The 12,323-nt window shown below is 40.5% G+C and overlaps 1 protein-coding gene across 1 annotated transcript; it reads left to right on the top strand.

Annotated features, from left to right (window-relative positions):
- Positions 1–220: 220 nt before the first annotated feature.
- On the top strand, positions 221–1,090 carry Tusc1 (tumor suppressor candidate 1). The gene has a single exon (XM_021628698.2). The coding sequence runs from the start codon at positions 333–335 to the stop codon at positions 936–938; it is 606 nt and encodes a 201-aa protein (XP_021484373.1). The 5' UTR covers positions 221–332; the 3' UTR covers positions 939–1,090.
- Positions 1,091–12,323: the final 11,233 nt, after the last annotated feature.

Here is a 12,323-nt window from a genome sequence, read left to right as displayed (position 1 = left end):
GCCGGGCCCGCAGGGAAGCGGTGGCAGCAGCAGCCCGCGGAGGACGAGGCTCTGCCGGCGCGGACCCGGGGCCGAGCGGAGCAGCGCTCCCCGGGGGCGTCGTGTGTGAGCCACCCGGCGACCGCAGGCCCGGGGGGGGGAGCGCTCGGCCGAGGACACGCCTCGGCTCGAGCCGACTCCCGGCCTCCCCTGGCCTTCCGCCAGGGCCGCCCGCCACCTTCCTCCCTCGGCCCGCGCCCGAGCGAGCGCCCGGCCGGGCCCCGAGTCCGCCCGCGCCCCGCGCGCGGCACCCCCGGGCCCACGGAAGCTGGCGGCGCGAGCGGACCGGAGCGATGTGGCGCATGCGTGGTGGCGCCGGCCGGCGCGGGAGCTGCGGCGGGGCCGGCGGCGGGCGCCGCGGCGAGTCGGGCCGCCCGGGCCGGGGCGGTGAGGGCGTCGGCGTGGGCTGGCGAGGCCGCGCGGGCGGGGCCCGGCGACAGCTGGAGGAGCGCTTCGCCGACCTGGCGGCCAGCCACCTGGAGGCCCTGCGCGCGCGCGACGAGCGGGACCGGCAGAACGCGCGGCTGCGCGAGGAGAACGCCCGCCTGCGCCTGGAGAACCGGCGGCTCAAGCGCGAGAACCGCAGCCTCTTCCGCCAGGCCCTGCGGAGGCCCGGCGACGGCGGCGACCCCGACGCCGCGGACGCCACCCCCGGCCCGGGCGAGCCCGCCGCCAACCGCCGGGCCGCCGCCGGGGACCCCGACGACGAGCCGGGCAGCCCCAGGGCGCTGCGCGCGCGGCTGCAGAGGCTGGAGGTCATGTACCGCCGCGCCCTGCTGCAGCTGCACCTGGAGCAGCAGGCCGCGCGCCCGCCGGGGGACACCGAGCAGCCGTCGCCCCGGAAAACCGCCACCGGCCCGCGCGCCGAGGACCCGGACGTTCCCGGGCCCTGGCCATAGCCGGACCGCGCCGCGCGGCGGGAGGGGCGGGGCCTGCGCGCGGACCGCCCCCTGGCGCCACGCCCCTCTCTCAGCACGCGGAAGCTCAGGACCAGTGCTCCCCGGACCTAGGCCCCTCCCGAGGCCACTTCCGGGCGTCACATCCGTTGGCCTGCGGGATGGACAGGAGAAAGAGCCTCCAAGTTCCCACGTGTGCTCGGAGCAACTGCCAAGGACCCTGCTAGTGTAGTGAGAGAGGCCTCCGACTCCAGGGCTGGCTTTCAGGCAGCAAGAACTGGGTGCCTGGCAGCATCTCCTAAATTCTTGAAGGTTTCAAAGTGTTGTGAGGACCAGTTTATCTTTTTTTTTTTTCTTTCCCCTCCCAGTTTTTGACACCCTGAAGGATGAATAGTGTATTTGAGTTGGTTAATGCCTGTTCATTCTTCTGCCCCCTAAACTCTCTGCTATTATCTCTTATATGACCCACATTTTGAGTATGTTTTATAAACTGGTATTACTTGGATATCCCATGAAGTACTACCTTTTTATAGAGAAGAAAGTATTTATAACTGACCATCACTCCAATCAACATATGTTTAATATATTCTGGTGCGTTGACCTCCAGAGACGTTTTTAGAGTATATTCTGACAGGTGATAATTTGAGTTGATAAATAAAACTGGTGCATTAAAATTTCTGAGTATTATTTTATGTGTTTTAAGCTTTGTTGGTTCCTTTAGGCTTATATGTGCATATATGTTTAATATTTTAGTACTTGGCTTTGTTTTCCTTTTATAATGTTTTGGATTATTTACACAAGATCTTTAAAAAAATCTAAGGATAGTTTGAAAACTTATAATTACAACAGTTTAGCAATGCTTATTCAGTAGTTCATGGAATTATTTTGCCTGATTTTAAATAACTTTCAGGAAATTATAAATGACTTGCACATTATTATACAAAAATCCCTAGTGAATTATGTTTCAGTTGTATGCTTGATATCAGAAAACAAACAAAAGTCTTAACAGTACATGCTCCAAGCTTCTCTTCTTAACTTTATTTAATATTTATTTGAGATAGGGCAATGTTCGGTAGCCCTATGTGGCCTCTGTCCTCCCACCTAGGCCTACTAAGTGCTAGGATTACAGGCCACCACCACCAGCAACATGTCCTATGATCACTTTCATTGCATTTTGCCTACTAAGCAGTCAAGAAAACGCAATGTTTCCCATAAAACTTGTAGGAACAAAAAGATGTGCTATCTTTCTTTATCCACCGTAAGGATCATTGATGACAGTGCTATAACAAAAGTCAGGTCAAACAGAGGAAAGCAGAGTTAAAACTTCACATGTCGCAGAGTTTCCAGGGGAAACTCTTGAAACCACTGAATGAATGTGTAGCCCTGTAAAAGTGAGTGAATCGTAATTACAGACTAATAGTTACAGGGTGAGAGGGAAACCTAGGAATGCCCATCTGTTTACTCTTTTCTTGACTTCTCTGTGCTTCATTCTTTCCCCCGGGCACAGGTCATGACTCCATTCAAAATGTTGGTCTTATGGCAAGTATCAAGTAAGACTAGATAGTTTCTTTATGGCTATCTCAAAAAAAGGAAGCATAAGATATTTAAAGTAGTGCTTGTACATTTTATAGCTGTCTGAGGAAAGTTTCTTTAACTTGTCTTACAGAAAAGAGAGTAATGAAATTTATGGCTTGCTTGTGGGAGGAGACAACCTGTGAAAGACCTGCAGACAGGGAAAAGGAGATTCTTGCAAAAGTGTTCAGCATAGGTGCACTCATCTTGGCAATGTTGTTTTTGAGGACTCTGTACATCATAGGTGCAGAAGTGTTTAAACAATAGGAAACATTTTGAGGGGGGAAGGGCAACAAGTAAGTAGCAATGTAAAGAAACGAAATGTATGCTCTATACAACAACTTCCAAATAAGTTTAAGCACATTTCAAGTATTTATTACAAAACAAGGGCCAAGGAAATTAAATGATATTCCTTGTTAAAAAAATGTTTGAGAATACTTTCTAATAGGTAACTTGTTCAGTTGTGAATTACTGACATCCTCCTCTGTGGCTAAAGTATATGAGAAAGAATTCGCTGAGAAGGAGTAGGTACATGAAAACTAATACTTCTATTCATTTCATGTTTTTACAGGCAAATAAAGCATTTATAGAAGACATTAGAGCTTAAAAATAAAATGAAAGGATTATATTTCCTAAATGTATTTCACTGTAGCATTAGCTTTAGTTTACTTAATTTCTCTAGGACTTACTTTTCTAATTAGTGAAATGAATACAAGATCTACCTCAAGTATTGTAAAACATTTACTGAGATATTAGAAGTAAAGTACCTGCGTTAAAGTAAGTGCTCAATCGGTGAGAATGGCGTTTTCTGGCATAAAAATAGCAAGTCCATATTTTATTTGGAAATACTACTGCTTTGTTTTTTTTAAATATGGCATTTCAGTATTTTCATAAATATGTTGATGTTTTTTAATGCTTACAAGGGAAAAGGGGATGAAATCTTTATAATAAAATAATAATGTAAAACAATGTTTACAGGAGTTTCTGACTACTACAAAATTGAGAAAATTCAACAAAGCAAATATTTTTTATATGGTCTTTGAGCTTTTTGTTCTAAAGGTTCAGATCATGTTATTGTGAATAAATAGCAAATTAGATTTACTATTTTTTTTAATTTTACTAGATTTACTAGTGGGAAAATGCAACGAGGTACAGACATAGATTTCCTTTTGTGCAAATTTCATGAAAGATGTTAAAAACTGTCAAAGCCACACATTCTACAAAATGGGAGAAAGCTAATACACATTTCCACCATAATGACTTCCCTGTTGGCCATGGGTTAAGTACACTGGATTGTGAAAGATGACTTGCTATAACAAAACATATAGTCTAAATTTAAAGAGTGGATAAAGTTGATATTACACAAATTACCAGCTGTCTAGTTTAATCAGTACAAAACTAAAAGTGCTGTATATTCTAGTGTGTTAAAGGAACACTTTATTGTCATAATTTCACATTAGTCATACAATGAAAAGAGGCTTTGCAGTTTATTGATATAAGCAAACAGAATGTGTTTTCAGCAAAAATTATGTTGAGAATAATTGGCTTTTAATAGGATGTTTATAGCTGTTACTCTCTGTATGAAATTGGGATGGTAAAAATAGCAATATAAAATAAGACCTTACACCACTGATCATACAACCAGCTATCCTTGCCACACTTAAATATTTTAAAGTCAGGTTTGCCAACTCATGTTATTAGTACAATGAAAATAATACCAAGCTAATAAATTTAATTTATAATGTATGCTAAAAATTTTACCACTATGGGCTTGATTCTAAAACAAAAAGAACACTTGATACTTTTTTTGTAAAAGGAAAGTATTTTTACTGAGAATTTGACATGAACTATTTGGAAATTTTTGATGACTCACATTTTACATTTCTATTTAGTGACATGTTGATTAATTATAGGTTGGTCTTTCTACTTTTATACTTCTTTGTTTTGATTTGTGGAGAGTCTAACTGTGTATTCTTAAGTCATCTGAAGCTTCCTGTATAGATCAGACTGGCTTTGAATTCACAGAGATCTGCCTGCTTTTGCCTCTGAGTTCCATGATAAAGGCATGTACTATCATGGCAAAATTATACTGTATATGCAAACCGTAGGCACTATCATGGAAAAATTATGTATATGTGTTTGCATGTATGTGTGTATGTGTGTGTAATGATATAATTGAATATGTGATAGAGAGTATGCAAATATATCCATTCAAAGGAAATAAAAGATTAAGAAAAACAGGTTGATTATAGCCTCACCTGAGTGTAAGAATTACTCTTGATTATTTTTCAAAAGGTAAACCTTCAGCTAAGATTTGCATATCTCAACAATGAGAAATGAATGACATGTTTAATCCATAACAAATATGCCTTATTGTAAAATTCAGTGGTAGAATTACTTAATTATCATTACAGTTCCCATAGTTTAGTGGTTCTTTGAGGCCAAAAGTTTTATCTATTACAGCTCCATTCCCACCACTGTGGTGGTATTATGGGATAGTGAGTCTTTTAAGGGTTGAGACATAGTGAAGAAGATTGTTTCATTGTAGGTATTCCCTGTTAAGGGTATGTTATCTAGGGACCTTAAAATGTTTCCTATTGTTTTTTTCTCTTTGAGTAGAGTTTCTAAAAAAAAAAAAAAAAAAAAAAAAGAAAAAGATAATCAAATGTAAAAGCAAATGTGCACACACAAATATACACTCACATTTTTATATATACATACATAGGAATTTTCAGTGCATTCTACCCATTTCCACTGGTACAAAAGTGATTTTATACGGCTACATTAAAATGTTTGTGTGTATCTCTGTGTGCGTGTGTGTGTATGTATGTGTATAGGATATAGAAGTGGAAACGTAGGAAAGAAAGGAGACTATGGGGAAAGACAAGAGCAAGACAATATGGAGAATGTGCCACATGTATGTAGTTATGTAATAACTAAAAAAATAACAAAAATGATCTTTAAAAATCTTTTAACTGTAAGAGCAAGCACCATTGAAACCAAAACTTATAAAACCATATAAAAATAAAAAAAATAAAAAGACAGAATTGTTCTATGTAGTGGAAATTCTGGTTTCTTTAAAAACTCAGTTATGTTATATATATATATTATATATATATATATATATATATATGTTATTCTTTTAATCCCAGGTGTGGAATATGGAGGTGCTTTTAGTTTATCCACAGCTAATGATTGCCTTGTGCTGCTTAAAGGCTCAAAGAAGGGCATGGTCCAGCTGCAGTTACTGGAATCCTAATGACTCTGAGAGAGTATAAATACCAAATCCCAGAGAGAGGAGGAACTCTCTTTGAGGAGACAGAGAAGGAAGCAAACTGCTTGCTCATCTGGCTGTGTTTGCTGTTTACTGTTGCTGGAGTGCTAGATATCCTGATGACTGAGATTGGTATTTTCCCAAAGAACCCGATGACCAGCCAGAACTAAGTCTAAAGAGCTCCATGTCCTCTGTCTCTTCTAACCATCTTTCTCTCCTACTTAGGGTCAGGGGATTGGAAGGGAGGTACAGGCATTAAGGAACACCAAATAAAATAGAGTTAGACAATAGTGCCTACAGATTTATATATAGATTAACTTGACCTTTCATACATGTTCACTTCTTTTGAACACACAAAAAAACAATTTCTTATATATGAGCAAGAAAATGTAGTCATAAAATTTTCTAAGAACATTCTTGTAATGAACCACTTTGACAATTGTGTGTGTCATTAAGATGTAGTTGCAGCTGCCACACAGGGCCTCTGAAAGGCTCTGCCCTGCAGCCTATCAAAGCAGACTCTGAGACTTATGGCCAACGGTTGGGCAGAGTGCGTGGAATCTTATGTAAGAAGTGGGAAATAGTAAGATCTGGAGAGGACAGGAACCCCACAAGGAGAGCAACAGACCAGAAAATTTGAACACAGGGGTCTTCCCAGAGACTCATACTCCAACCAAGTACCAGGCATGGAGATAACCTAGAACCCCTGCACAGATGTAGCCCATGGCAGTTTAGTGTCCAAGTGGGTTCCATAGTAATGGGAAGAGGGACTGCCTCTGACATAAACTGATTGGCCTGCTCTTTGATCACCTCCCCCTGAGAGGGGAGCAGCCTTACCAGGCCACAGAAAATGACAATGCAGCCACTCCTGATGTGATCTGATATACTAAGATCAGAAGGAAGGAGAGGAGGACCTCCCTTATCAGTGTACTTGGTGAGAGGCATGTGTGAAGAAGGGGGAGGGGAGGGTGAAACCAGGAGGGAAAGAGGGAGGGGCTTATGGGGGGATACAAAGTGAATAAAGTGTAATTAATAAAATAAAATAAAATTTAAAAAAACAAACAAATGATGTAGTTTCAGAGCCTATATTTAGTAAATTTTCTATTTCACATGTATATATAAGTATATAACTTAAAGGGGAAACGGTTTGTGTTCATTTTATTTTGTATATATTTAAATTCTGCAACTGTTTGTGCTGATAGGAATTTAAAAGTTTTCAGCATAGTACTCCAGACATTTGTGATAACAGCTTAACATTCAAGAGAACTATATACATTGCACTCTGGTTATACACACATACACACATGCATGCACACATGGGTCCTCACACAGAATGTATAGTTTGTGATTGGTTAATATTGGTTTAACATATACATATCCTTTTTAATTGAAACCTTTTCTAGACTATTATGATGTCATTAATTAGGTATCTTACAACTTTTAAGGGTTGTAAATAAATAGAATATAAATATTCAAGAACTAAAATATTAACGAAGCTCAACAGAACATTTTGACTCCAAATATTTAAATGGATTGTATCCTGAGATTGAAAAACAATTTGTTGGCATACCCTAAATACTTTTTAAATTTTATAGATATTATGCTATCAAGCATCACCCATACTCTCAAAGGTCTCACTTCCTAAAAATAGTCTAAGAAACAGAGTAGTGTGTCAGTTTATGACCTTTAGGGGTAATACATGGCCTTTAGGGGCATGCATAGGTCAATGCTGAGTTGAAATTACATGATTAAATATCTTGCCAAGTGATCATGTTCAAAATAATTTTCAAATTGGCAACAGCAGAGATCTTTTTGATTTTACCCTACACACAATCCTGTGAACACACACACAAGAATTTATACTCTGCTGTATAGTTTTATGTCAACTTGACACAAACTAAAGATATCTGAGAGAAGAAAACCCCAATTAAGAAAATTTCTTTATATGATCCAACTCTAGGGCATTTTCTTTTTTTTTCCAGTTTTTTTTTCTTTTTCTTTATTATTTATTACAATTTATTCACTTTGTATCTTGGCTGTAGCCCCCTTCCTCATTTCTTCCCAGTACCAGCCTTCCTCTCTCTTCTCCCCCTATGCCCTTCCTCTAGTCCACTGATAGGGAAAGTACTCCTACCTTACTATCCTACCCTAGCCTATAAGGTCTCATCAGGACTGGCTACACTATCTTCCTTTGTGGCCTAGTAAGGCTGCCCCCCAGGAGGCGGTGATCAAAAAGCAGGCCACTGAGTCAATGTCAGACACAGCCCCTGCTCCCCTTACTAGAGAACCCACATGAAGACTAAGCTTCCTATGGGCTATATCTAAGTGGACATGACACTTCAAACACAGGAGTTAAACACAACTTAGATCTGATTTGGAAGCCTCTCCACATATACCAGCTCCCATAGAATCTGAAGATATTATGCATGCTACTAAAGGAGAAAAGTAATCAGCAGTTTTCCCAAGCTGTAAAACCTGTGAAGTACAGCAGTGATCAGCATAGCAAGATATTCCCAAATGTACAGCAGTGGGACTCATATCTTAGAGAAACCAACAGCTGTCTAATTGAACTTAAGTATTACTCAAGAAGGGAAATCTTGTTCTGTACTTTCAACGAAACCAACAACCTTTGGTTTTGAGTTCATGGACCTTAGGGGAGAATCTACTATTGGCACTTTTCTAATTACTGTACGTTATAACTGCATTATAATTCCTTCTGTCCACAGGTAAGTATTGTTCACATCTCACATCAAAATAACTTTTTGTGCAGACAAAGGCCACTGTAGATATCCACTATTGTCCCAAATGCTGAGAACGGACTGTGGGTTCCCAAACCAACGTACGCATCTACAACACAAGTCCATACCTAACACTCAGGAAATGTTGAAAAGTGGGAGCCGGAAGATTTTAAGGGCTGGAGGAACAGGAAATCTGCATTACTAAATCTTAAAATATGGTCGCTTGAACAAGACCATCACAAGGACACCAGGTGACATGGCAGTGTTGATGGGGTGATCTAACAAAGCTCTATGCCTAAGTGGAGGGTTTATGGGTCATTAACAAGCATTGAGAGAGGAACAATCAGCATTCTTTGGGGATTAGCCCTCCAGTAAGATAGCCAATCCCAAGTAGTCATCCCTAAACACACATAGAGGATAAAAAGGCCTTGTGCACACAGATAAGCACTGGAGAATTCAGGAAGGTTAAGCATACAACTTAACTCTTCCATGGAGTGAGGTACTTAGCTGGACGTGGTGGAACGCCAGGCATGATGTAGTTTTAGAACCTGATGATCCTTCGCTGTCTGATGAGACAGGCTCTGCTTATATCTCCCACAACTTATGTCTTTACTTATTCCAGACCTTTTTCCTTAAATCTTGAGCACTGTTTTTAGGTCATAAGGCCATTCTTATCAATGATGCCACTGTGCTTTACAACAGACTAAGTGGCTTCTATCTTAGAACTAGGACAATCCCGACACCCACAGGTATTATGTTTACCTCAGTCAAGATCCCTAGACCCTAAATCTTGGCCTCTATCTCTGGGTCAACAGTACCCTTTCTTGTGAAAGAAGACAAATGTACTTTGTAAAGAATCTCAGTGGAAGCACGTCTTAAATTGTTGTGCACTTGGGAACGAGTTAATTGTTATTAACTGAATACTCTTTTTCCCCAAAAATTATGCTGTGCTTAAAAGTTGCCAAAGAAAAAATGATCTGGTTCGGATTCTAGAAGTCTTGACCCAATGCTAGTAACAATAAAATTGGGATGAGCCGAGTTTCATTCGTACCGCACCCTGATCATTTTTCCCTGCCTGCTGTAAAGCCTGCAGGGGAATCACCACAAACACAAACAGACATCAGAAATACAAAAAGAAATTAGCAGGCTTTATTTATATACACATTTGTGTTTGTGTGTATGTGTAACAATAATCAAAGAAGAAGAGGTGATAAATTTGAGAAGGAATGGAGACATGAAAGAAGTAGAAGCAGAGAGAAGGGGATGTGGAAATGATATAAATAGACTAATTATGCAGGGATTGCTCAATGAAATTGAATTTAAAATAGGTTTACAGTATTATTAGAGTGGCTTTGGAGACATTTACATCAACATTTTTCATTCTTTTGTGGCAAAATTGTTCAGAAAATAATGGAGTTACATTTGTTGCTTCAAACTTTGGTAAAGATTATATGTCGGATGTTGGGGGATAAAATGTGTATTATGAGGTTAGAGGAGACTATTGAAATTTTATCTGCTTTATGGATATGTCTCAGGTAGAGAAAGACACATCTGGATGTGGGCAGAAAGCTATTTCTTGCATTTTGCTGAATATAAAGAGGAAACATAAGGCCCTATTCTAGGACACTATCATGCGCTCATATGTATGAAAGTACTGGAAAAGGAAAATCATCTTATAAATTCCTGGGGAGATTACTCAGTGGGTCACAGTGTGTGCTGTAAAACCATGAGTACTGAGGTGTGTGTTTCCAGAACCCATGTAAAAGATAGCTATGTCTGCCACTCTCCTAACTCAATGATGGGGTAAAGGATAGAGACAGAAGGATTGATTACTATGACTCTCCTGTCGGCCAGATCACCCAATAAGTGAAGAGATCTTAGTTCAGTGAGAGACCCATCTCAAAGGAGTAAGGTAGAGTATAAGAAAGGAGGACAGCTGAATCTTTCTAGTGTTTTAAGGTTCCGATATCGGTATGTATAAGCACACACATGCATAACAACACATGCACATCTATTTTTCTTAAAATAATTGCAGATACAATGAAAGAGATCTTTAGGGCCTTGTAGTTCTGTGTAAGTTCGTTAAACAGTTGGGTTAGACGTTTTTCTTTCTTTTTTTTTTCTTTATTAATTACACTTTATTCACTTTGTATTCCCCCCCACCATGGTTCCCTCCCTCCTTCAGTCCCAATCCCTCCCTTCCTCCACCCTCTGCATGCATGCCCCTCCCCAAGTCCACTGATAGGGGAGGACTTCTTTTCCTTCCTTCTGATCCTAGTCAATTAGGTCTCATCAGGAGTGACTGTGTTGTCTTCTTCTGTAGCCTGGTAATGCTGCTTCCCCCTCAGGGGAAGGTAATTAAAGAGCAGGCCAATCAGTTCATGTCAAAGACAGCCCCTGTTCCTATTACAATGGAACCCACTTGGATACTGAACTGCCATGGGCTACATCTGTGCAGGGGTCTTAGGTTATCTCCATGCATAGTCCTTGGTTGGAATAGCAGTCTCAGGAAAGACGCCTGTGCTCAGATTTTTTGGTTCTGTTGCTCTCCTTGTGGATTTCCTGTCCTCTCCAGATCTTACTGTTTCCCACTTCTTTCATAAGATTCCCTGCACTCTGCCCAAAGGTTGCCCATAAGTCTCAGCATCTGCATTGATAGTCTGCAGGGCAGAGCTTTTCAGAGGTCCTCTGTGTCAGGCTCGTGACTTGTTCCCTCTTTTCTCCTTCTTCTGATGTCCAACCTCTTTGCCTTTCTGGATAGGAATTCAGCATTTTAGTAAGAGCCCTCCTATTGATTAGTTCTTTTAGGTGTACAGATTTTAGTAGGTTTATCCTATATTATATGTCTATATGAGTGAGTATATACTGTGTGCATCTTTCTGCTTCTGGGATAGCTCACTCAGGTTGATCATTTTTCTTAACAGATGAAGAGTAGAGTGCTAAATGAGCACTACAATGTCTTTCAGAGCCTCTCTGTGGTAGGCTCCTGTCCTGTTCCCTGTTTTCTCCCTCTTCTGATGTTGGTCTTGTTTGCATTTCTGAATGAGGATGATCATCTTACCCAGGGTCCTCCTTCTTGCTTAGCTTCTTTAGGTGTATGAATTTTCATGTGTTTATCCTATATTATAAGTCTAATGTCCATTTATAAGTGAGTATATACCATGTGTGTCTTTCTGCTTCTGGGATACCTCACTCAGGATTATCGTTACTAGTTCCCACTGTTTGCCTATAAATTTCATGATTTCTTCACTTTTAATTGCTGAGCAGTATTCCACTGTGTAAATGTACCACAATTTCTGTATCCAATAGTATTTTTTAAAAATTACCACCCCTAGAAGAAAAAAAAGTGAGTTGAGTAATTACAATATCTTAGCAATCAAACTATTTTGTGTCATAATAAATTGAATACCAAACAGTTAAAATGAAGAGCTCTAAGACACACAAAAGGTTGAATAATAGATACGAGTTTGTCTATTGTTTTTTGAGATTTATAGAAAATAGGTTGACTTTTAAATATCTATCATCTATCATCTATCTATCTATAATTTGTATTTCCTTATCTCACATATGTGTTTTTTCTGCTAGATTAAACACTCGAATTTGTAATATATTCTTTATATAGTCCCAGGTTGCAATATTAGAAGATTTGTTTATGACTCAGGACAGCAAAACACTCCTTACAAAATATACACCTGAAAACAAATAGGTACTGATTTTACTGACTCTAATGGGGAATTCTTTCCTGAAAAGTTAGCATGACTTGAGCAGCACATTTTATCTAAAAGAGGATAAAAACCAATAGCT

Source organism: Meriones unguiculatus, chromosome 12 (genome assembly GCF_030254825.1).
Source record: "Meriones unguiculatus strain TT.TT164.6M chromosome 12, Bangor_MerUng_6.1, whole genome shotgun sequence".
NCBI lineage: Eukaryota > Metazoa > Chordata > Mammalia > Rodentia > Muridae > Meriones > Meriones unguiculatus.
The sequence above is the reverse complement of the archived record's forward strand: the minus strand, read 5'-3'. Positions and strand labels throughout refer to the sequence as shown.

Excerpts from the sequence above, each read along its gene's own strand:
- Tusc1 (XM_021628698.2), top strand. The coding sequence starts at position 333 with ATGTGGCGCATGCGTGGTGGCGCCGGCCGGCGCGGGAGCTGCGGCGGG.